Source organism: Lycium barbarum, chromosome 5, assembly GCF_019175385.1.
Source record: "Lycium barbarum isolate Lr01 chromosome 5, ASM1917538v2, whole genome shotgun sequence".
Taxonomy (NCBI): Eukaryota; Viridiplantae; Streptophyta; class Magnoliopsida; order Solanales; family Solanaceae; genus Lycium; species Lycium barbarum.
Window position 1 is genome coordinate 137,253,398 of NC_083341.1, and position 25,968 is coordinate 137,279,365.

The following is a 25,968-nucleotide window of genomic DNA, read 5'->3' on the forward strand; positions in this document are numbered from 1 at the left end:
ATACTAAATAGAGTTAATTCATCACTTAGTCACAACACCCATTTACACAACTTCACACACCATACACGACCCAACTTCCAACATACTACAATTCATGATTTTCATCCATATTAACATGCTACAACACGAATTAAACGTTCACAACACATAAACAAGAGCAAAACTTACCTTTCTTCCCCAATTCCACACTTTGGTTAGGGTTTGCAATTGACACAACGAATGGTTGGATGACCCAAGCAACTCTTCCACGCTACTTAGGGACCTCAATATAGTGGGCTTGTATCAAGGAAATAATTTTTGGAAGGCTTGATTTGATCTTGGGTTTTCCCCCTCTTTGGTCGTGAGCTAGAGGAAAAGGGTGCTCTCAAATGCTTGATTTTTCTCTAAGTGTAAAGTGATAGAAAGATGACTTGAAAGTCATCTTTTAATCCCACAAAATATCTATATTTGTCTTTGGCCCATACATGTGTTGGACCAATTAAAATTGGCCACAACAATGTGTGGGATCACTTCAATATACACGGCCACAATAGCTTTATTTTGCAAGATTTTTAATTCCAATTTTATGAATTGTGGTCCCAATTTTTCCTAAGTGTTAAATGCCAACACTTTCATATATAACTTGTCTCAAAATCAAATCAAAGGTCAAAAGTCCCGACTTCAAATCCCGGAATAGTCTTGGCCCTAACATATCATAATTAATCCGGGTTGTCCCAACGTATAAAAATACGGGACATAACATTCTCCCTCCTTAAAAACATTCGTCCTCGAATGTTGGATTAGTTCTACGGGTCTTATAAAACATCCGGGGGAGTTTCTTTTATAGCCATCACATACAAGTTATTCACAATCAACATAATCAAACAAAAAATTTGGATTACCTAAAGGTACTGGAAATAGGTGAGGATACTTTTTCCTCATCTGCTCCTCAGCCTCCCAGGTCATTTCTTCCCGGTTATTATTCTGCCACAACACTTTAACAGAAGCCACGTCTTTATTCCGCAACTTTCTTACCTGACGATCCAAGATGGATATAGGCTGCTCTTCATAAGATAGCTCCTTGGTGACCTGTATATCCACTGCAGGAAAATTTCTGGAAGGGTCACCGATACATTTACGAAGCATAGAAACATGGAATACCGGGTGAACCGCTCCCAAGTCAGCTGGCAGATCCAATTCATAGGCCACTTTGCCTATTTTACGAATAATCAGATAAGGCCCAATATAACTCGGACTGAACTTTCCTTTCTTGCCAAATCTCATAACACCTTTCATAGGTGACACTTTCAGGAACACCCAATCGCCAACCTGAAACTCTAACGGTCGACGTCGTTTATCAGCATGAGATTTATGTCGACTCTGGCCCGCTAATAATCGCTCTCGAATCAGTTTCACTTTATCCACTGCCTGCTGGACCACATCTGGACCAATTAACTGAATCTTACCCACGTCAAACCAACCGATCGGAGATCTGCATTTCCTGCCATACAAAGCCTCATATGGTGCCATCTGAATGTTGGAGTGGTAGCTGTTATTATCAGCAAATTCAACTAGCGGCAAATGATCATCCCAGCTACCTCTGAAATCAATAACACAGGCACGCAACATATCTTCCAATGTTTGGATAGTGCGCTCGGCCTGCCCGTCGGACTGAGGGTGGAATGTTGTACTCAGACTCACCTGGGTCCCCAGTCCCTCCTGAAATGACCTCCAGAAATTAGCTGTAAACTGGGCACCTCTGTCGGAAATAACAGACACTGGAACTCCGTGCAGTCTCACAATCTCCTTAATATATAATCTGGCATAATCTTCAGCTGAGTATGTGGTCCTGACCAGGAGAACACGGGCTGATCTCGTCAGTTTATCGACAATAATCCAAACAGAATCGTATCTGTGCGGAATGCGCGGTAAACCTATAATGAAGTTCATGCGAATCGTTTCTCATTTCCAAACAGAAATTTCTAGTTCCTGTAGCAATCCGCCGGGCCTTTGATGCCCGATCTTGACTTACTGACAATTTGGGCATTGGCCAGCGAACTCTGCTGTGCCCCTTTTTATACCGTCCCTTCCGTACAAACATTTAAGTTTATGGTACACACACATTTTTTTTTTGATTTAGGATAAACAGAATACCGAACATTATATGCTTCGCCCATAATTAGCCGTCGCAGCCCTGCAACGTCAGGCACACATAATCTGCTCCCGTACAATAATACTCCATCGGATGTAATCTCAAACGGGGTCTGCTCCTTTTCACGGGCTGCGTCTCTGTACTGTATTAGAACAGGATCCTCGTATTGACGCTGCTTTATCTCACCCAGAATAGAGGACTCGGCCACTCCTCGAACAGAAATCCCAGTATCTCCATAATCGGCTAAGCGGACTCCAAGACTAGCTAACTGATGAATATCACGAACCATTTCTTTCTTACCAGACGGTACCTCAATCGAATTACCCATGCACTTGCGGCTGGGTGCATCTGTCACGACATTAGCTTTCCCTGGATGGTATAGAATATCAACATCATAATCCTTCAGCAACTCTAACCACCGCCTCTGCCGCAAATTCAATTCTTTCTGTCTAAAAATATGCTGGAGGCTCTTATGGTCCGTATAAATATCAACGTGGACCCCATATAAGTAATGCCGCCAAATATTCAAAGCATGAATAACCGCGGCTAACTCCAGATCATGTGTGGGATAATTTCTCTCGTGCGGTCTGAGCTACCGGGAAACATAGGCTATGACTCGACCGTGCTGCATCAACACACAACCCAAACCCGTACCAGAGGCATCACAATAAACCACATACCCATCTGGCCCTTCTGGAAGAGCTAAAACTGGAGCTGTAATTAATTTTTGCTTCAACATCTGAAAGCCGCGCTCACAGGCATCAGTCCACTGAAATTTCACGGCCTTCTGAGTTAGCTTCATTAATAGTGTTGTAGAAGAAGCAAAGTCTTTCACAAATCTTTCTGTAACACCTGGCTAATCCCCAAAAATTGCGTATCTCGGTCTATGTCGAAGACCTAGGCCAACTTTTTATCGCTTCAATCTTCTGTGTGTCAATTGTTTCTATTTCTACTGACCTTACTTCACTTTCATCCGCTCCCCCTCTTTTGGGGTTGTGCTTATACCGTATCCATGTTTTTCCTTTATAATCTATAACTTGATTATCTTCGTAGGAGATCTTAACAAAATCAAGAAGTTATGAAAACTCTCAATCATATAGTACAAAATCTTATCCAGTAGCTGGCACTCAAATAATTTAATTAATATAGCAATTTATCCTTTAATAATTATATCCTTCCTTTACAGCCGTTCCTTATCTGTCGTTCTGTTTTCTCGATAGTCGAATTTCTTAATATTCGCATGCTTCATCATTCCATGCCATAGGTTTTTCTTTTGCCCTGCATTATTACATTCCAGTTCGTTTTCGCAAAATAATTTCGTGCTTTGCCCGTCGACTCTTTTAGAAGTTTTGCTTCATTACGTTTCTTACGGTTCACTTTTTCTAACATTTTGATCTCCTTACCTTCCACTCAATTATTCTCTTTTCTTTTCAAACATCGTCGTATCAGAATCTTCCAATCTGAACCGGTAGCAAAATGAATATCAGTTCATCTCGTAACATCTGTACCATACCTTTCACTTTGTCTCATAAATTCTATTCTGTTAATGTCTCCCATATATTATAATGCTGGCTATTAAGGTTCGTCAATCGATCGGCAAAATCATAAATGGGGGTCCTATACATACATATATATCACTAGCATTTCTTTTACAAAGCGTCTTCAATTACCTGTTCAAACTTACTCTAATTCCGGAGCTGCGTTGTTCTTTCTCCCTTTTTCACTAATCTAATCCGTCTCAGCCCACGCGACCTTTATAAAGTTTCTAATCATTCCACGTAACCTAATTTCCTTTTGGGTTACTCCAAATTTCCTATTTGTCTCTTATATCCATATTTGCGAAAATTTTTGTACATTGCCGAGGGGGTCACCCATCCCAGAATTGCTCTGGCCCTGGCACGCTTAACCTTACAACTTTAATGCATTTAGACACGTTAAGGCCGGTATAATTGCATCACTTGCCCCGCACGGCCTTTATTACGCAATTTAAGACAAGTCGAGGTCTTAACAATTTTCAAAACGTTCTCGTAGCGGGTCCCACCCCGATCTAGAGAGAGTTCTTTTACTTTTCTTACTATATAATTATCGTGTCGCCCCCGATAAATCCTCAATATTTACCTTCATGCATGTACATATATAATTTTAAACAACCCACAAATTTAAGTTCTCATTCCACAAATCCCATCTCCAATTAATCGATGAAGACTGATAAAATATTACTGTAAGGCATTCTCCAACCACCAGCAAAAGAACACTAGAATCCGACGAACATCGCGAAATCCTTTAGTACTTAATTCGCATAATTACCTCCATATATATATATATATATATATATATATATATATATATATATATATATATATATATATATATATATATATATATATATATATATATATTCCTTTTGAGTCGTAAGCAAACCATTTAATTCCCAACTGCCTGTTATACATTTAGTATTCTTCAATTGAATCAAAACTTAATCGTTGGACATTTGTTGCCCTTCAACATAGGCTTTCCTGAAGCAAAATGTGGTTGGAACATATTCTGGTCCGTTTAAATGAATTGCGAATTTGCTACTCATATATGCTTTATCTAAATAAATTTTTCCAAATAAGAATGATACTTCTTACGAATGACACGGAGGGTATCTCTTAAACTTTAATTCCACATAATGGATTTACCCTATCGGTATCGGCTTTCAAGACCTGCTAAGAATTTATATTTCATTTTCCTTTTTATACTTCTGGAAAAATTTGGGCAGAGGTTCCTCTGTATTCCTTACTATCCCAAAACCTGTATACAGGAAATACCAACCATGCCTCACAGGGCCAACACATATACGTATTTATATATCATATCATATCATATCATATCGTAGCCACACAGGGCTAATAATTGCGAATAAAAGTATACAGATGTCGAGACTTACCTCACGTGCCCAACTCAAACGGTACTGGTGACATTTTCCTGTTTATTTTTCTTGTCAATCTTCAACTTTATATTTCCATCCTACTTCAAATAGCTTTCCCGACATACATCTTTTATACCGTTTCTTACCTGTATACGGTACAGCTTCCAATATCATCGGTCACTTTCTTACGTCGATACCGTCCTCCAGCTGAAATTAAAGGTTAGTAGAAAGAGATTCATTTCCTACGGCTGGCTCTATCGCACGATCTAAGATTCAAAGAAAGGAAACACCCTAAATGTCCTGTAGCCTCCTGTTTATCGATGTGGTGCACAACACACCGATAAACAAGACTCTACGAGACACGGTCTGTAGACATTCCGAGGACAAACCGCTCTAATACCACTTCTGTCACGACCCAACCCCGTAGGCCGTGACTGGTGCCCTAATTGGGCACCCTGACATACCTATCCATATCGAATCACAGACAAATAGCGTATACAGGCACAAATATCACACGCTGCCTCAAATTATATCAACTGTTTCAAACACATTTCAACGCAACCATATGCGGACATATATATATATCAAAAAGCCGGCAAGGCTATCAAATGTATCATAAGCCGACAAGGCTATCAAATGTATCAAAAACCGACAAGGCTAACAGATGTATCAAAAGCCGACAAGGCTAACAGATGTATCAAAAGCCGACAAGGCTAACAGATGGCGCAACGGCCCAAAACATATACAGAATGCTCGCCGACAAGGCGGCCATAACAAATGGGATCATACAAACACAATCTGTACAGAAGTAGGCACACACACCCACAAATACGTCTACAGGCCTCTAAACAGACCAACCGAATCATATGGCGGGACAGGGCCCCGCCGTACCCCTGAACGAATATATACATACATAGCGAGCAAAATATATATACCAAAAGTGTTTGCTCTGAAATGAGAAGAGCACTCCAAACAGCAGAAGAGGGTGTCCTAAACTGATGGATCACTAAACTGTGCGTCTGTACCTGCGGGCATGAAACGCAGCCCCCGAAGAAAGGGGGTCAGTACGAAATATGTACTGAGTATGCAAAGCAGAAAATACAGAAACAAATCTGAGTCATAAACGAAATAGTAGTACAGAGAATAAGTACAAATCCAACATATCAAAATGTTTACTTTAAAATATGTAAGTCATGCATAGGGTACAGAAGAATATGGTCGCCCGCCCGTCGATGGCGCCATAACACAGCATAACACCAGAAAGTTTTCAAATCTCCGGATCCCCGTCACATATCATAACACAGCATAACGCCATACACAACATAACACCATACACAACATAACACCAAATATAAGTGGAACCCGACCCTCTTTAGCGAGTAGCTCGGTGAACCATAAACACAGCATAACTCCGGAGTATATCAAAGTGCGCACGACAACAGAACCGGCCCGGGACTCGGCGAAGGGATAATAGAATGCACGAGTAGAATCGTGAGTAGTCATATGCACAAAATCATTATCACAAACTCAAACATAAGTAAAATGATCATACTTGAAATCAGAATAATAGTCATACCAAATTCTTTCAAAAGTTCTCCGAATTACATAAAGAAAAGTAGCGGGACCCACGGACTGGTATTGATCCGAGTCGGGCCCGCCTATGGAAAATATACTCATTATACATCATGCAAACTCATATAAAAATATTGGAACAATCCGAGCATTTATGTGAAATATATGACATTCAAAAATTACGAAATTCTATAAAGTGAAACCTTTCTATGCAAAGTTCGGAAAGTGATTATTTCAAAGACATCATGGTTCATATTTCATCAAATCCTACATAAAAGTGCCAAGGAATATATACGGATCATAACATGCTCGGATTTTGAATCATAGGATTCTCCTAAAGGCTCGTAATCTAGCCTATCCAAAACTAAGGCATGCCAAAAGAAAGAAGGTTGCGCTTTACATACCTCGTACGCACTCCAAGCTAACCCGACTAAAGCTAATCCCAATCTACGCCTCGGGCTCCCCAAGGTATACAAGTACGCCAACGAATATCAAACATTAGCTAAGGGCACTTAAGCCATTTATTCCAAACTAACATTAAATTCTACAGAAAATTCGGCAGCATTTCCCCTATAAATAGGCCAACCCGAGAATTTAACTCGCTCAAAATCAACAACAACAACAACAACCACAATAACCAACCTAGCAACATCGATAATCAATTCGAAAGGCAAAATAGCAATAGTAACTCTCTTTTACATCATTCAACAACTTTCCAAATATTCAATTCAACGGCTTACATTCAAGCCACAATATCGCTCACACATTCAATTATCAACCCGAATCCTTACCAACAATATTCAAGGGCATTCTAAACAATTCACATAATTTTTTCAACAATCCAATAATTTTTCCAAATTGGGCCGAAAACAGCCCCTAAAACCGAAACAGCCCCTATGCCACACTTCTCAATTTCAATTCATGATTTGTATCAACAATCCACAATATAACGATGTCATTTTCACAAATATACGAATTACATCAAACGCACAATAAGTCTCAAATCAGCCCACACAATCTCAACATAAATCTTGAGTCATTAAATGCTCAATTCCAACTAAAATTCATAACGACGACAACTAAAACGCTAAGCGATATTAACGCGATCTTCGGCATATTATATGACCCACATTCGTCCACACTACACATATACATATGTTGATGGTTCTCATAAATAAAGATTACATTAAGTGCACCAAATTCTCCAAATCAATCCGCACATTTACTATATCAATTTTGGGACATTAAACTCTCATTTCCAACATAAAAGTCATCACAACAACCATTACGACGCTAAGCGATATTAATTCATCATTTGCTACAAATTGGAGGCTATATACACGGCTACATACCCACCTATGTACATACATCGATAGTTCTCATTCATTTCTTCACCCTACAACAATCAACATACTAAATAGAGTTAATTCATCACTTAGTCACAACACCCATTTACACAACTTCACACACCATACACGACCCAACTTCCAACATACTACAATTCATGATTTTCATCCATATTAACATGCTACAACACGAATTAAACGTTCACAACACATAAACAAGAGCAAAACTTACCTTTCTTCCCCAATTCCACACTTTGGTTAGGGTTTGCAATTGACACAACGAATGGTTGGATGACCCAAGCAACTCTTCCACGCTACTTAGGGACCTCAATATAGTGGGCTTGTATCAAGGAAATAATTTTTGGAAGGCTTGATTTGATCTTGGGTTTTCCCCCTCTTTGGTCGTGAGCTAGAGGAAAAGGGTGCTCTCAAATGCTTGATTTTTCTCTAAGTGTAAAGTGATAGAAAGATGACTTGAAAGTCATCTTTTAATCCCACAAAATATCTATATTTGTCTTTGGCCCACACATGTGATGGACCAATTAAAATTGGCCACAACAATGTGTGGGACCACTTCAACATACACGACCACAATGGCTTTATTTTGCAAGATTTTTAATTCCAATTTTATGAATTGTGGTCCCAATTTTTCCTAAGTGTTCAATGCCAACACTTTCATATATAACTTGTCTCAAAATAAAATCAAAGGTCAAAAGTCCCGACTTCAAATCCCGGAATAGTCTTGGCCCTAACTTATCATAATTAATCCGGGTTGTCCCAAAGTATAAAAATACGGGACATAACACTCACGTTCAAAAGATGAAAGTTGCCGAGATTAGAATGTTGAGATGGATGTATGGCCACACCAGGTGTGACAGGATTAGGAATGAGGATATTCGGGATAAGGTGGGGGTGGCCTCGGTGGAAGACAAGATGCGAGAAGCGAGATTGAGATGGTTTGGGCATGTGAAGAGGAGAGACACAGATGCCCCAGTGTGGAGGTGTGAGAGGTTGGCCATGAATGGTTTCAGATGAGGTAGGGGTAGGCCGAAGAAGTATTGGGGAGAGGTAATTAGACACGACATGACGCAACTACAGCTTACCGAGGACATGACCTTAGATAGGAGGGTTTGGAGAACCCAAATTAGGGTAGAAGGCTAGTAGATAGTCTCGTTATTCGTTCTTAGTAGTAGTCGCACTATTGCAATATAATTTCTTGTGCTCCGATTTCTGTTATTATCTGTTATTTCCTGTGCTTTGATTATCCTGTGTTATCTGCTCCGATTTCTACTATTATCTGTTATTTCCTGTGCTTTTTGCATTATTTCATTTCCATATCGCTTTGAATCTCTAATCTCTTATCCGAATCTCTTAACCTTATCTGACTTCTTTCTATGCTTTTATGCTTTATTGAGCCGAGGGTCTTTCGGAAACAGCCATCCTACCTTGGTAGGAGTAAGGTCTGCGTACACTCTACCCTCCCCAGACCCCACGATGTGAAATTTTACTGGTTGTTGTTGCTGTTGTGCAGAATATATAAGATTCCATATCCGAGCCACATATACTTACATAATCATAAGATATTATTTTGGTTTAGTATTTCATCCAATATTCTTTTCGGAGCAACTTGTAGCATGCCTTCTGAATTATGCTAATTGTTCTTACTGTCCGACTAATCTCTTCCGTCATAATTCAGAAGGATGATGTATGCTAATTGTGTGAGTAATTTAGTGAAGGATAATGTTTGCTAATTAAGTTGGGACAATTAATAATTTTATAAAGGAATACTGTATGCTAATTGTGTGAGTAAAAAATGTGAACTATCAAAGAGAAAAGCTTGGAAGAATAAACAATATTTGAGTGTAGCGGTGATCATTGAATAAGTTTCTTCGGCTTGAGTTGGGTTAAAAGGACTGGGACCCACTCAAAGGATAAGCTTCCACTTTCAACTGAAATTGACACGAATCAACAATGGCAAAAGGGTCTGCGCAGCCAAAATAAAACAAAGCAGCTACATTTCTCCACCAATGCAATTGCTCAATTTCAACAAAAGGACCAAAATATCCTTGAAATGACAGAGCAGGAATGTTGACGTCCTGCTAGCTTATCCCCTCTTATTAGATAGTAAAATATACTGTATTAATACTATTATAAAACCCGGTCGACACGCGGCAAATTAGGATTTGAAGCCCTTGAATTATTGAGCTCGGTCTTAAAAAAAAAAAAGTGTTTGTCACCGTACGATAACTTGGCCCAGTAGCCAGTAAATGACATAATTTAGCATTCATTTTTTTTTTTGCTCGGATGGACCTTCTTTTGGGGCGGTATTTAATTTTGGAAAAACTACATGGCTTGACAAACTTCTAATGATAATGACATTTATTAGCTATAGTTTAACTTAATTACTTCCCATAGCAAACATTTGTCTATTAATATCATTCAGTAACTAATAAAGTAAAATACATAACTTCTTCTCCTCATCCCTTCTTTCTGTAACATCTACAACACTCTCCTCCACACACTCTCTCTCTAATATCTTCTCCTCCTCCACAGTCGCCGGAGCTTCGGTGAAAACCACCGTCAACGTCGTTTTCCCTCCGTCCTCCCTCCGTTGTCTTTCTCAGGCAAAATTACATATTGTTTGATAAGTGTAACATTGACATACCAGAACTCTAATCCATAATGCCACACCAGAATTCCAATTCATTTGTCGCAGAAATCTTTTACTAACCATTAACATTGATAAGAACACCGAAAAATTTCGTTCGTGGTGGAGCTCGTCGGAGCTCCGATGCGTTTCGTCGGAGAAGACCACCTGGAAAAACAGTAACAAAATAAAAAAAATGATCGGAATTTTTCAGATCTGATCAGAATTTTTCAGATCTAACTGGAAGTTTTTTTTTTTTTTTTTCCAGATTTGGGTGTATACATACACTGCATTTAATATTTTTCGGATGTTTTTTTTCCAGATCTGTGTATACGTAAACTGTATACAATCTTGTTTCGCGTTTTTCGAAGGATATCTTATTGTATATAAATGAATACAGTGGTTTTGAAGTGTATACAGATGAATATAGTCAATTTTATTTCTTGTATTCACTATTCGAATGTATTCGTTAATTTTTGGTGTTCTTATGTTGTATACAGTGTTAATATTTTGGTGTATTTATGTTGTATACGCCTGTATTTGTTGCATACATACCGGAAAATATGTTTTTGTTTTAATTTTTGGTGTATATATGTTTTTATGTATTCATTTTTACTCACTGTATTTATGAATACAACAAGCCAATTTATGAATACAGATAGTCATTTTCATGAATACAGTGAAAAATATTTTTTTGTTGTATTCATGAATACAACAAAAATAAAAAATGAATACAGTGAAAAAAAACGTATACAACTGCTGGTAGCTAGGTTGTTGCTACAAAATGTAAATATTGAAACATCTGCTATGTGGCTTGATTAAAGCCCAAATGTTTGTCATTTATGTAGTTTGCCCTTTAATTTTTATCCTTCGTTTGAAAAGGTAACTGAAAATATCTTGAGATTTTGGGTTTCAATTCTCGCTCAATTAAAAAAAAAAATTGTAAGGCAAGATTTTATAAAAAATCTGTCTTATGCTGCAGACTTTGCCTTAAGACATAATTAAAAATCTGCCGCAAACTTTTTGCAAAGTCTTGCCTTGCGATTTTTTATTTATTTTTATGACTAAGTCGGAATTCGAACCAGAACCTCGGAGTATTTTAGGCAACGCGTAAAAATTAAAGACCAACAACTTGAGAGCCAAAAATTAAAGACCACCACCAACGAAGGGCAATCGTGCAAATTGCCCTTTAGCATTTAATTGCACAGTTTGACCTTCAAATGGACTGGTCTTTAATTGCACAGTTTGGCCAGTTGGTCGGACACGTCGGCGTGTCGGTAAAGGAAAAATGCCTTGAGAATTTGAAGGTCCACGACAAGATCATTCACATCGTCTTGTACCCCAGCTATCAACTTAACGTTTTCGCGGCCTAACTATTAAAAACTTCTCTACCAGGTAATTCACTGCTACGTTAGTCGTGATTTTTTTTTTCTAAATTACTTTCTAGCTACTACTTGCTAAAGATGAAAGAATTTTTTTTTTCTTTTTTCTTTTCTCTATGATTTTTTTGGGTGGAAGTCCTCAATGTAAAAGCAATACTTTTGTATTTGTATTTGTACTATATAGAAGAGCCGTTTGGCTCAATTTTTTCGTCGTCCGTTTCAATTTAAAAAAAAAAAAATTGTAGGCTCCATATATATTAAACAATAATTAATATTAAAAAAAATGTGGGCCCCATATATACTAGTATATATCTATTGAAATATCTACAAATGAGATATAAAACACAGTCACTGTGTATGAAAATGATAATTGGTCATATTCATAAATCAAACGACAACTTTACGTTGATGTATGCTTTCAAACTTGCCTAATCGTAATGATTAAAACAATAACATATAAAGCATTTCTAAATAATTTCAATATAGAAGAATAATCTAAAACTCAATTGCGCTATGAACATGTTCATATAACTTTTTATGGCTAAAATTAAATAGAGTTTTTAAAAATATCCATAGTAATTAAAAATTATATATGATCATAAAACCTATAAGTCACAACAATATGAATTAATACACACACACATACATATATACATAAAACTAAATAACTAATACACACATCGACTAAAATATTGTCTATTTTGATTCAATTCTTTTATATTTCTGAAGGGGGGCTGCTAATGGTTAAGCTTTTTCTCTGTTAACTACTACTTCTCCGTTCCCAATTTATGTGGCGCGTTTGACTAAACGCAAAGTTTTAGAAAAAAAGAAAGACATTTAAAATTTGTGATCTTAAATCCATCTTAGATATTTTTGTGGTTAAATAATTTCATTAAAGATAAAAAGAAAATTTTAAAGCCAAGTTATTTCTAAATATAAAAATGTGATTGCGATACACTAAATAAAATTAAAAGAAAAGTGTGCCAATATGTGTAAAATGACTTTACGATATATGCAAGAATAACTAAAAATCCATAGCACGTGACATGCAATGAAAGCGAGGTACTATGTGTTCCCTTAAACCCACAGGGTTAGCCAATAGATTTGTTGGTTGAAACTAAACCCACATTGTTCAGTGCACAATATATTCACATATATTGTTCATCGTACGTACTTCGGACCATAAGGAAGATAAAAAAAGGACAAGTTGAAATTCTAAAAGCGTGTACTATCCTTTGTTATTGCATCTTATAACTTCGTCTTTGGTTTATTGATTGTAGCAAGAAAAGAAAAAAACAGTGTTTGGAGTTTCAAGGTATACAATGTCTTAACATTGGGACTGTGAAAATGAGAAATGCCGGTTGGCTCAACTTTTTCTGTCGTCCGTTTCAATTTAAAAAAAATAAAATTATAAGTTCCATATATATTAAACAACAATTAATATTAAAAAAAATACGAGCCTCATATTAAACACCAATCAGTATTAAAAAAAATAAAAAAAAGTGAAATCCACCACCTCCAAACTCACGGGAAAAAAAGTGGACCCTATATTAACAAAATCAAGCAATATTAAAAAAAAAAGTGAATCCCATATTAAAAAAACAAATAATGTTAAAAAAAAAAGTACATCCTATATTAAAAAATCAAATAATTAAATCAATAATGATGGATTCATTGCCACATGCGTATCAACCCATTAGTGGGAGCAAATGAAATTATTGTACAACAACATACTTAAAATACTTATATATTAAAATAAGATAGAATTTAATTACTTTTTCATTTTTTCCTTACTCTAATAAATGTGAAAAGAGATTAATGTCATAAAAGAAAAAATAATATTAAATGGACATCAAATAATTAATAAGGTAAATTAGTAAAATTCTAATTCTAATTGACGTTTCCTTAAATATCGTGTAAAAAACAACGTGACAAGTAAAATGAGTTAAACAAAAAATATTTACTAAAAATTAAAAAATAGAAGTTCTTCATTTAAATAGAAAATCAAATTTCTACTTTATTTCATTTTAAACATGTAAAATTAATATAATAATTTGAATTTGAATTAGAATTATCCAAATCAAAATTTGATAAAAAAATTATATGTATTACTTTACTATTACTACTATATAGAAGAGCCGGTTTATAGAGGCAAGATCGTCGTCCGTGTTCGATCCCACTTTTTTATTTAAGGGCAAAAAAATCCTTTGTGATCCCACCCACTTTTTTATTTAAGGGCAAAAAAATGACGTTTTGTACTTTATATTACCAACTCTTCTAAAAAGCAGATAAAAATACTTTATTATATTTCTATTTTTCTACTATATAGAAGCATCGATTTACCCATGCTTCATCGTCAGTCACTCCTAAAAAACAAAAGTAGACCCCACACTAAAAACGTCAAACAATATTAAAAAAAAAAAACGTGCACCCCATATATTAAAAAATCAAACAATATTCATGTAATTCCCAAAGTATCCCCATTAAGTCAATAATAGTGGATTCATTGTCACATGCATATTAACTCATTAGTGGGAGCAAATGAAATTATTGCGGAGCAAAAAACATGAACCCCATATTATTACTTTTCTTCAAAATATTTAATTGTTGTATTTGCTATTCCGCCATATCATTTATTTGTTATGTTTACTAAAATAAATATACTTAAATATATATATATATATATATATATATATAAAAAATAAGATACAATTTAATTACTTTTTTATTTTTATTCTTACTCTAATAAATGTGAAAAGAGATTAATATCAAATGAAGATCAAATAATGAATAAGATAAATTAGCCAAATTATAATTATAATTCACGTTTCCTTAAAAGACCATGCAAAATACAACATGACAAGTAAAATGAGCTAAACCGAGAATATTTACCAAAAATTAAAAAATAACATTTCTTCGTTTAAATAGAAAATCAATATCTACTTTGTTTCGTTTTAAACATGTAAAATTAATTTAATAATTTGAATTAGAATTATCCAAATCAAAATTTGATAAAAAATAATAAGTATTTTACACCTTTAAATTAATCGAATTAAAATTGAAAGTATCAACTGATGCTTAAATATTGCTATTATTTTATCTCAAAGAGAGGAAAATAGTTTTATTTTAAACAAGTCTTCTCTTTTAAAAAGTATTAATAAATTTTCATACCAAACACGAATATAATAAAGTTTTAGATACGGAGCACAAACTACAATGTTATATTAATCGTATTTTGAACATAGTATATATATATATATATATATATATATATATATATATATATATATATATATATATATATATATATTATCACTATCTAAACACAACTACATATACATAAATACACTATAATCCGAAGTGTTAGCCCGTGCGCATAAGCCATCTAGTACTATCTAAAAGCAATACTTACTATCTAAGTTACTGGGTCTTTTAAAAAAAAAAACAAATTGTCACTATACGATAACTTGGTCCAGTAGCCACTAAATGACATAATTTAGCATTCATTTTTTTGCCCGGATGGACCTTCTTTTCCTTTGGTGGTATTTAATTTTTATCATTCACTTAAAAAGGTGGCCGAAAATATCAAACAATTTTGAATTCAAACTCCCGCTCAATCAAAAAAAAAAAAATTCAAGATAAGACTTTGCAAAAAATCTATCTTATGCGACAGACTTTAAGGCATAACTAAAAGTTTGTCTTATAAGGCAAAGTCTGTCGTTTCCGGTAGGCTTTTAGTTATACCTTAAGGCAAAGTCTGTCTTATGCGGCAGAATTTTTGCAAAGTTTTGCCTTGCAATTTCTTATTTATTTTTATGACTAAGCTGCGGTTTGAACCAGAACCTCAGGGTATTTTAGGCGAAGCGCAAAACTTAAAGACCAATAATTTCAGGGACAAAAATTAAAGACCACCCCGAACGAAGGACAATTGTGCAAATTGCCCTTTAGCATTTAATTGCACAGTTTAACCTTCAAATGGGCTGGTCTTTAATTGCACAGTTTGACTAGTTGATCCGGACACGTCGGCGTGTTGGTAACGAAAAAGGTAATTGAAAATACTTAAAAATTATGGGTTTGAATCTTCACTCAGTCAATAAATAATAATTTAGCAAGGTAAGGCTTTGCAAAAAGTCTTTCTTATGCGAAGATTTTGCCTTAAGCAATAACTAAAAATTTATCTTATAAGGCAAAGTCTGCTGTCTCCGGCAGACTTTTAGTTATGCCTTAAGGTAAAGTTTGCCGCATAAGGTAGACTTTTTTGTAAAACTTTGCCTTGTGATTTTTTATTTATTTTTATAAATTGGGATTCGAGCCAGAACCTCAGGATATTTTAGGCGAAGCGCAAAAATTAATGATCACGCCCACGAAGGGTAATCGTGCAAATTGCTCTTTGATAATTAACGAAAGGAGAAGGAAAAAGAAGAGGTAGTATCATTACCTTAATATTAACGTAAATCTCAATGATACTTAAAAGAATTGACAATTAATAATGTAAGCAGGTATAGCATACAAGAAAGAGCTAGGAGTTCATCCAAATACGGAGTAAGAATTTGAATTTTATTGTTTTGAGATTTAAGTCAATTATTATATTGCAAATTAAAAATTTCATATTAAATGAATCTCTTAAGATAATTACACGGTGTAAATTAAAATTATTGGATTCTGCCGAACTCCCTTCTAGTACTCTAGCTCTGCTCCAAGGTTTATCTAAATCTCTTTCATCAAAAAATCACACTGTGTATATAAGATTGCTTTATTTTATGTATGTATATTACATTTAAAATTTCATTAGTTTTTTCATGTGTTTACCTTTTTCATTTTTGAATCTCCTTAATAAAAATTCTACCTAGGTAGAGTTGCTTTTGACCAACTTAAGTGGTCAAAATCAAGACATTGACAAAAAGAGCAAAAAGTACTTATTAATTGTCCACAATTTCCAGATAAGTTCAGGAGAATGATAGTTAATACCTAGATATGAGTTGGTCAAATCCACCCTAATTGTATACTATATAATTTATATATCATAACCATCTTCTATTTTTATATTCTTCCTGAAGTGGCCTTTGAATTGTAGAAACGAAATATCCAAGAAATGTGAAGCTTTCGTGTGCTCACTATGATTTTGAACGTAACCAATAAATTATTATAGTAAAATCGGATATACATTTATAGATAATAAAATAATTTAGTAAGGTCATTCGTGGCAAATAAACAATAACAATAAGTGAAGATTGGAGGACATATTTATGAAATTTCCTGGGAAAAAATTAATGTACAAATCTTTACGTTATCCAGTATCATGAAAGTATAAAAGGGTCGCTAATTTTCTCAAGTGATTATAATTAAAGTGACAAAGCAAGTTAAGTCTCAAGAATCTCTCAAGCTAATTGCTTCTTCAATTTCCTATTGCAATAACCAGAAAAAAAGAAGAAGAAGATGAAAACAGAAGGCCAGTGGACAACAAATCTCTTCGACTGCTGGGATGATGGATCTCTTTGTAATTACTTTGATTATACACCCTTAATTTTAATTAAAAAAAACTCCGTGGTTAATTTGTTTTTTCTCTCTTAATTAGTATTCTAACCTTCAATTTTTTAACCTTATTTTTTAAAATCTCTTTTTGAAGGTGTGAAGACTTGCTTTTGTCCATGTGTTACCACGGGAGAGGTCGTTGAGATACTTGATCAAGGCACTACATGTAAGAAAAATTTATAACATTCAGGGGTTTATTGGATATTAAGGAAAATATTTTTTAGAAAATAAGTTGTTTTATTGATAACCAAATAGGCAAATAGAAAAAAAAAATTCATTAAAAGGGGAAAAACAACCTTTCTCTTCTAATGTTTTTTCTCTAGCAGAGGCGGATCCGTGAACTTATTTTTTAATATATATTCATGGTTCTAGCAAAAAATATTGGGTCCTGTCGTACCCATACATAAATAGTAAATTCGCGAAAGTCCATTTGGAATAGCTTCGAAATTTTAAAGAGGGTGGAATTATGAGATAGAGTTTTTTCTTATCAAACACACCAATTGCGCCTTGTTAAACCAAGAATTATCAAATTAGAACATTCCAAATAAAACTTCACCTAGTATCACTAAAATTAAACATTACTCGATTTCGTCTTAATAATTGTTGTACAATTGTGCTAACTAAAATGCAAATTTCATAAATGGCAGCTAAAGGACATGCTTGTCTTCTCTGGCTTATGCTATGGGTAGCATTCACTGTGGATGGATTTATGGAAGAAGATATAGAAGAAAATTGCGAGAAATATTTAAATTACCAGAGACGCCATACTCAGACACTTTGATTAGTTGCTGCTGTTGTGTTTGTGGTATTTGTCAAGAATACAGGGAACTCAAAAACCACGGTGCCAATCCATCCCTTGGTAAAAATATAAATTTAAGATATATACTGACAATATAAATACTGGTTAGTGAAAATTATAGACACTACATGCAATTGTCTTATGAATGACTTAGATTGTATAAATGTTTTTGTACAATATAGAACTTGAACTCAAAAATCAAATGCATTTAAAATTCTCAAAGCATAAAATTCACTCTTTTCTTTTAAAGAACGAACTTGCCCAGTGCCAGAAGGTCACGGAAATTGGTGACATGATGATAAGGATGCCGGCGACCAAAGTCTTGGTGAATGGCAATTGTAACTATAAAGGCCTTAAGCCAGTGAAATTCCTTTTAAGTTCCTACCCACATGAAAGGTAAAACTATCTGTGCACCAAATCTTTATGTGGATTACTTTTTTCGCCGTCAAAGTCCCTATGATACCTGCCGTTCATACAGTATTTGGTAATCCGAAGCTCATGTAGAGGCACCTACAACATATTCGTCATCTTGGCATGAACTGTTTTAAAATTGGGAATCTAGGGGTTTGTAAGATTTTCAATATACCCATGTTTAGAATTGAAAATCCCCAGCAATACTTTATTCCACTCCTTTCATTTATACTTTAAGTGCAATTGCTACAATCCATACTTCCTCGACCACTACAAATTATAAATGTGCTCTTCTCTACTGAAAATTTTATTTTCAATACTAATTAAGGTATTGACTTTGTCAGGATGGGAAGGCAATGTTGAGAAATGGAAACGAGAAGGGGTAACTGCGCCACCCTTTCCTACATCTTCCATGAGTCGTTAATTAGTCTCTTCTGTTGTGTAATCAATATTTAAAACAGTGATGTTTGTTTGTGCCATGACATCTTTTTTTTTTTATGTACCTTCTATTGGAGAGAAAATGTAAAATTGGGTAGTTTATACAAGGTTGTATTTGTGATATGTGTATACTGTTTAACTATGTAATTCTCACGTTAATTAATAAATTTGTTTGTTGATGATACTAATAATATCGAATTTACCTCTCTGTTGAATGTGATAGCTTTCATTGAGAACCAGTAACTTTCAATTTGGTTATTTCGATCCTAACAAAATAAATAAGCAACAACAATAAGATAACATTCTACTGTTTCACAAGAATTCATCAATGTACATCAAGAACCAAGTCCAGAGAAGGGAAAACCAAGACGACTTACAGAAACAAAGAAAGAGCACAAAACAAGTTAAAATTACAACAATGAAGTCACAATCAACAAGGCAACAGTACATATAGAAACTAATTGCCAATGACAGGCTCTTCTTCAGTGTGAATCTAGACACAACAATAGAAAAAAAAAATGCTCCAAACTCATCTTCATTTTGGCATAGTGCAGTGGAAGTCTCTTTGAAACCAAATGCAGCTTTTATTAGCAGGAGACTTCTCTGTTAATACTGTTATATATAACCAGTAAGGCAAATGTAGTAGTAGCAAGCTGAAGGATTTGCAGTGACTCCGGTATCAGAAATGACAAAAGCCCCTATGCAAAACGATGCATGATCAGCTGGCATGTACTTTATATCTGTCGAAAAAGTGAAATATTTTCCGTCATACCAAACACATAGACAAGGTTTGTCTTGGTTACGATCTATAATGTTTGTCTTGATTAGAAAAAGAGAGAAGGAAAAAAAAAAAAGACGGTCAACATTCGACCGTAGGCAGCACTAGCACAAACAGTACTCATCCTAGTGCTTCAGCTGCTCAAGAAATCAAGACACGCACGTCCTACTATGAACTGATCAGAAGATTGGATTGAATATACCTAAACACCCTTACTTTCAACTCAGCAAAAACATGTATTCAATGCTCAGTTGCTCACTCAACCATTATTAGTTCGGTTCCACCAGCAGATAAAAATAGTGTTAAATCATTGAAAGTGCTACTCACTGCAACAACAATTACCATATAATAAGTATACAATATTGCTGGCTAAAGGATATCGGAATTTGAAAGATAGTAGAGTCAAAACTGATTCTTTTTCACTCTTGACGAAATTCTGCTGGTGTTTATTTGAAATTACCACATCAAATACTGGAAATGTAATAAATATATGCTGATTCTTTTGATTTGTTGACGAAAATCTGTTGGTTTGTGCATTTAATTTTAAGTTTGCATCAAATGCTGGAAAGAATCAAGAATACCATCATATTAAAAAAGAATCCTGGTTGACGCGAACTCGGGTAAATGTAGGAAATTTAACAGAGAAATAACTAAATAACATATGAAGACTTAGTCTGACTTTTAACTCACCTGTCAAGTGCCAATGAAGCAATCTTTAAAGTTACAATCCAAGATCTGGAGGAAATACAGAAAGCTTGAATCCGCCGCCTTCTTTTTCTTGTTTCTTCTTTAGTATCGCTCGTGCAGATTTAGCAGCAGATTCGTTGCAACTCTGGAGTTCCATTAACTGGAGGCTTTGCACATCAGCCAGTTCAGCTGGGAGCTCCTCAAGCTTATCACATGCTATAAGAACAAGGCGTTTTAATCGTGGAAAGTTCCCGGATGAGGCCTTCCAAGAAGTTAAATCTGTCCTTTCGATCCACAGGACCTGCAGACGAGGAAAACCACCGTCCTCCGGGTCCAACAACTGTCCCCTAAACGCGTTTTCTTCCAACTTCAGCACTTCGAGGTACTCTAATTGACCCAATATAGACATATCTTTCCAGTCAAACCAAGTATCTATCAGACTGAGCTTTTTTAGCTTCTGAGGAAAAATATATGCTGGAGGAAGGCGTAGCTCTTTACTACTTAGACGAGTATCGTTCACCAACTTCAGATTTTCGAGGCAAGCTAACTTACCTATGTTACTGAACAAATTACTGTCTTCTAAAAGTGCATCTATTTTTCCACGAACGCCTAATTTCTTGAGATTAGGAGTTCGAGTAAAAACTTCCGCCGTGCAACATTCAGGTGCTATAGTAGAAAGTGTTTGTAGGCAACGATTCGCCAAGTTGTCCTTTCCGCTCTTGGGGCGTTTAGGGGAAGGCAATGTAGCAGAGGCGTTTGTGCAAACATGCCTTAATCTGGTCATATTCCAAATATCTGCTTTGATGTCAAGAGTACCCTGTTGCGTCTCAATTAAAAGTGTTTGTACATTCCAAAGATTCCCAAAGTTCGGAGGAATGGTAATAATCTTATCAGTTGAGAAAGCAATGTACCTCAAATGGAATAACTTGAAGAACTCTTTAGAAAAACGACTGAACTTGATCGATTCCGTATCTAATACCCTAAGCAAGGGAAATGCTCTGGGGATGGCAGGTATGTCATTTAAAGGCATGTCAATTTTTTTCGAGCCAAAGCATAAGAATGACCTGACATGCTCGCCGGAGGGCTTTGTTGACAAGAATTCAGGAACAGAGGAATGAATACACAAGCGACGATAAGTGGCTAACTCTCGTTTCTCTGGAAAAGACCGTTCTTGCCCTCGTTTGATTTCTTGAAAAAGATTTTCCTCCGTCATAGCCTCGTGTCTGCAAAACTCATGCAACATGTCATGAACACGACATGTTTTGATTTGACCGCTACAATTCCTTTTCATTACCATCACTAAGTTCCTATTGACAAGATCATTCAAGTGGTCCTCTGCTATATCCTCTAGAGTCAATGATCCTTGGTATTGTATGAATCCTTCCGATATCCATAAACGAATCAACTTCCGAGCTGGAATTTCAAAACCTCCCGGAAAAGCCCCACAATATAAGAAACACGCCTTTAAGTCGTAAGGCAAACGGTCATAACTCATTTGCACTAATTTCTTGCAGTTCTCTGGATCTCTATTTATGAGGTGCTCGCCCACGCTTTCAGCCACCAATTCCCACTCCCTTGTTGTCTTTCCTTTGCCTATCAAAGCTCCAGCGATAACAACTATTGCAAGAGGCAAGCCCATACATTTTTCGGCTATACTTTTTCCGCGTAACTCTAACTCAGGTAGACACTTTTCCTTGTGAAAAACCTTCTTCTCAAGTAGCTCCCAACTTTCATCTTTAGTCAAAAACTTTAGATCATGAGGTTTATCATTGCAAAGCTTAGCCACATTTTTTTGTCTAGTAGTCATCAAGACTCTATTCCGTTTATGATTATTGGGGAAAGCAACTTTGATGCGATCCCAAGCTTCCCTCGTCCACACATCATCCAAAACAATAAGATATTTCCCACCCTTTCCAAGAAGATCCTTTACTTCATTTGCTAAGTCGTCCTCTGGTGTATCATGATATTGTTTGGTGTTACGAGTGAATTTGCTGATGATGTTGAGGAATATTTCCCTTCTCTTGAATGTTTGAGAGACGTATACCCAAATGCGGGTGAAAAACTCATACTCAACCTTAGGATCCTTGTAGATCTTATATGCCAAAGTTGTTTTTCCAAGACCAGGCATACCAACGACTGGCACAACCTCGACATCATCTGATCCTCCGATGAGACGATCAATTACAGTTTTTGCTTCCTCATCAAAACCTACCACGTCATCTTCCTCAACTACAGGGACCTGTTTTAGGAATTTAAAGAAGAATAAGGTCTTAGAAATGATATTAGATGAATGTCACTCTATTTTACACAATGTACAGAGGATAAATGCAATTAAAGTCCTAGTTGACTGTCTGCACTCAATCTTGATTGCCTGTCCTTTTTAGGACATAGCTCAAATGGAGAACAAAGAGCCAGAAATACATAATCTTCTTGAATTGTAAACATGCAGCACATTTATTTACAGAAATCCATAACATAGATATGAATTAACTTGAGGGCATCACCTCTTTCTCTCAAGCTGTATTTTTAATAAGGGAGCTTTGGCCTACTCCTCTGTTTTTTTCCTATCCTTTTCTGCTTCTCATAATAAAATTCAACTACTTCTTGGTGGTTTTATTTTAAACTGTTTGACATAAGTTGTCCGAATTCATTTTTAGTTTCAACACACAGCTTGACACTTAGCACAAGATAATAAAAACATCAGCAAGAAAAACAGAGAAAAAAAGAGGAAACCAGTACAGAAAAAGAACTATTACCCGCAATCAGTCAATCTCAAGCAAGTTTGGGTTGGCTATATAAATCCCCACTATCCATATCGCTTTATTCACGCAGATTCAGGATTTGAACTTTATATGAGTTTGAGTTCAGGATTCTACCACAACTCAATTATTTGTACTTATTCAGTTGTTTTTTTAACACATATATAGGGTCGGAGCCAAATCTACGGGTTTGGATAAACTCATAACTCCCACTCTAGTCTCTACATTCGTCCCTGCCTATTCAAGCTCGTCACATTCCAAGATAATATAAAATTAAAATGTCATAAAAATGTAAAAAAAGCAACTAAAGTCAGACCTCTCTATAACAATCATCCTCTGTAATAATATTTCATTATAACGTGTCCAATTTTTTTGAAACGGCTTTTTCATGTCACGTTGTATTATATGTTCACTATAAGAGCATTTTACTATAGCAGAAACGATGCCGTTATAGAGGTTTGACTGTAGTAGAAATTAAAAGAGTGAGAAATCCACTTAATATACCTTCCTCTCCTCATCACCTCTGTTGGGATTATCATCAAATGAAATAGCTTGAAGACCATAAGCATCATCCTCACGAATTGCCTTCACCCTGTCCCTTATAATTTTAATCTCATCGGCCACCCCTTTAGCTCTAGCAACATGAGTAAGATGAAACCACTGAAGAAATTTATTTTTATCGTCATGTCTCTTAGCTTCAATCACAAATTTATCAATCGAATCCTCAGCATCGTTCACCACTTTCCTGATTTTCTTCACCAGTTCTTTCAAAACCTGAAGGAAAATAACTTACTCATAAACTCAATAAATCTTTGAATGATTGCTAATTTTTTGAAAATAAGCAATAGCACCCTATTTATAATACTGCAAAACCTATGCTTTACTTAGAAATTGGAACCCCAATACTTTTGATGCAGAGCATAAATTTATACGAAAAGATGTACGAAAATTGCAACAAATAGTAGATACGAACCAATAATTTTGAAAATATAATGTGTTTAATGCCAAGAACCTTAAATATTGAACCCATAAAACTTAAATCATCGATCCGCTTCTGTCTACTCCTATATAAACTTGATTACAATTCCTATTTAGACATAAGACATGAATCATACAAATGCAACAACAACAACAACAACAAACCCAATGTAATTTCACAAGTAGAGCCTAGGGAGGGTAGAGTGTATGAGGACCATAACCCTGCCTTGAGAAGACAGAGAGTTTGTTTCTGATAAACCCGATGAAAAAGAAACAGAAACAACAAGATAATAAGATAACCGAAACTAAAGAAACTGCAAGTAGTAATAGAAATCTAAGACTAGGAAAATACAAGAATAATATTAATACTCCTGCTATGGATAGACTTGAATTAAAAATACTAGTAAATATCAAATTCTAAACAAGTTTGATTTCCTACAACTTTAAATTATTCTTCGACAAACCTCATTGTCCCTTCTTGATTTAGCAGCTTGTTTTAGAAAAGCATTGAAGTCATTGAGATCTCTGAGTAATTCTTCAACTTCACCTTTTACACCAACAATTAAATCAGCGTTGTCAATCAATAGTTGCAGCAAGTTTTCTAGTAGGAACTTCACTGCTACATCTGCCATGGCTGCACCTGTGAGTTTGCTTTCAGGGGTTGACTGGCAAAGTCAACTGGAGCTAGTAGAATGGTTCACTAAAATGGGTGCTGCCAAGTGCCAACTAATAATTAGTACTAGTACAATTATTGAATTCTACATACAGATCGGAAATTTTAGGACATTTTGTCGTCTTGTCTGGTCTTTCTTAGTCTATGCTCTTTTAAGACTAGATATTGGAGCCCGGCCTCAACATATATTAATTATTTTATTTTTATACAATAATAAGACTCCAACATATTTTATGATGTTTTTTGAAACTCCTTTTATTCACATCTTGTTGATATGTTTTAATAATTATTGAAGTTCCTTCGTTATTTAATTGGATAATTTTTTTAAAAAAATTATTTATGAGGAAGCAAGATTAGTAGGAAAATTCCCAAATACCAAAGGGCCTCAAATGATTCAATATTTATAAACTAACATGATAAAATGTGATAATTACAACTCAAGGAAGATCATAAATGAATAAATTTTTTTATATTTTTATGAATGTGTGAGTAATAGATTTCTTTTGATATGTATTAATTTTTTACTCATTATTTTATGTGTCAAGTCTTTATGTTAGTTAAAAGTGATTTTTAATCTTAGTTTTAGACGAAATTCAAGAAATAACCTAAATTCATTATAATGAACCTCAAGAATCAATATATATATATATATATATATATATATATATATATATATATATATATATATTATGCTTCAAAAAATTAATTTTAGTTAATCACACAAGAGATTTTAAAGACAACCCGATTTTGATCGATAACGCCACCTTCATTTTCAACCTTATATGACACCATGTAACAATTTTTACTTTCTATATTTGTAAGCTCATATTTTGGAAGTTCAAAACAAATAGAGAGAAGAATACGGAGAGGAACATATGACGTGTGATATGTTTAAATGTAAGACCTAATAAATGTTTCGGTAAA

The 25,968-nt window shown here is 35.1% G+C and overlaps 1 protein-coding gene and 1 pseudogene across 2 annotated transcripts; one reads left to right on the forward strand and one right to left on the reverse strand.

Annotated features, from left to right (window-relative positions):
• The first annotated feature begins 17,279 nt into the window (after positions 1-17,279).
• LOC132642799 (protein PLANT CADMIUM RESISTANCE 9-like) lies at positions 17,280-19,336 on the forward strand (annotated as a pseudogene).
• Positions 19,337-19,448: 112 nt separating this feature from the next.
• LOC132641803 (putative late blight resistance protein homolog R1A-3) lies at positions 19,449-25,164 on the reverse strand. Of its 2 annotated transcripts, none has more exons than XM_060358896.1 (4): positions 24,836-25,164; positions 23,898-24,167; positions 20,638-22,873; positions 19,449-19,867 (listed from the first exon to the last, which is right to left on the reverse strand). In XM_060358896.1, the coding sequence occupies exons 1-3, from the start codon at positions 25,001-25,003 to the stop codon at positions 20,669-20,671; spliced, it is 2,643 nt and encodes an 880-aa protein (XP_060214879.1). In that variant the 5' UTR covers positions 25,004-25,164; the 3' UTR covers positions 19,449-19,867; positions 20,638-20,668. The 2 variants fall into 2 exon arrangements, with proteins under 2 accessions (XP_060214879.1, XP_060214877.1); XM_060358894.1 differs by having other exon boundaries at positions 19,449-19,909; positions 24,836-25,163.
• Between the last annotated feature and the right edge of the window lie 804 nt (positions 25,165-25,968).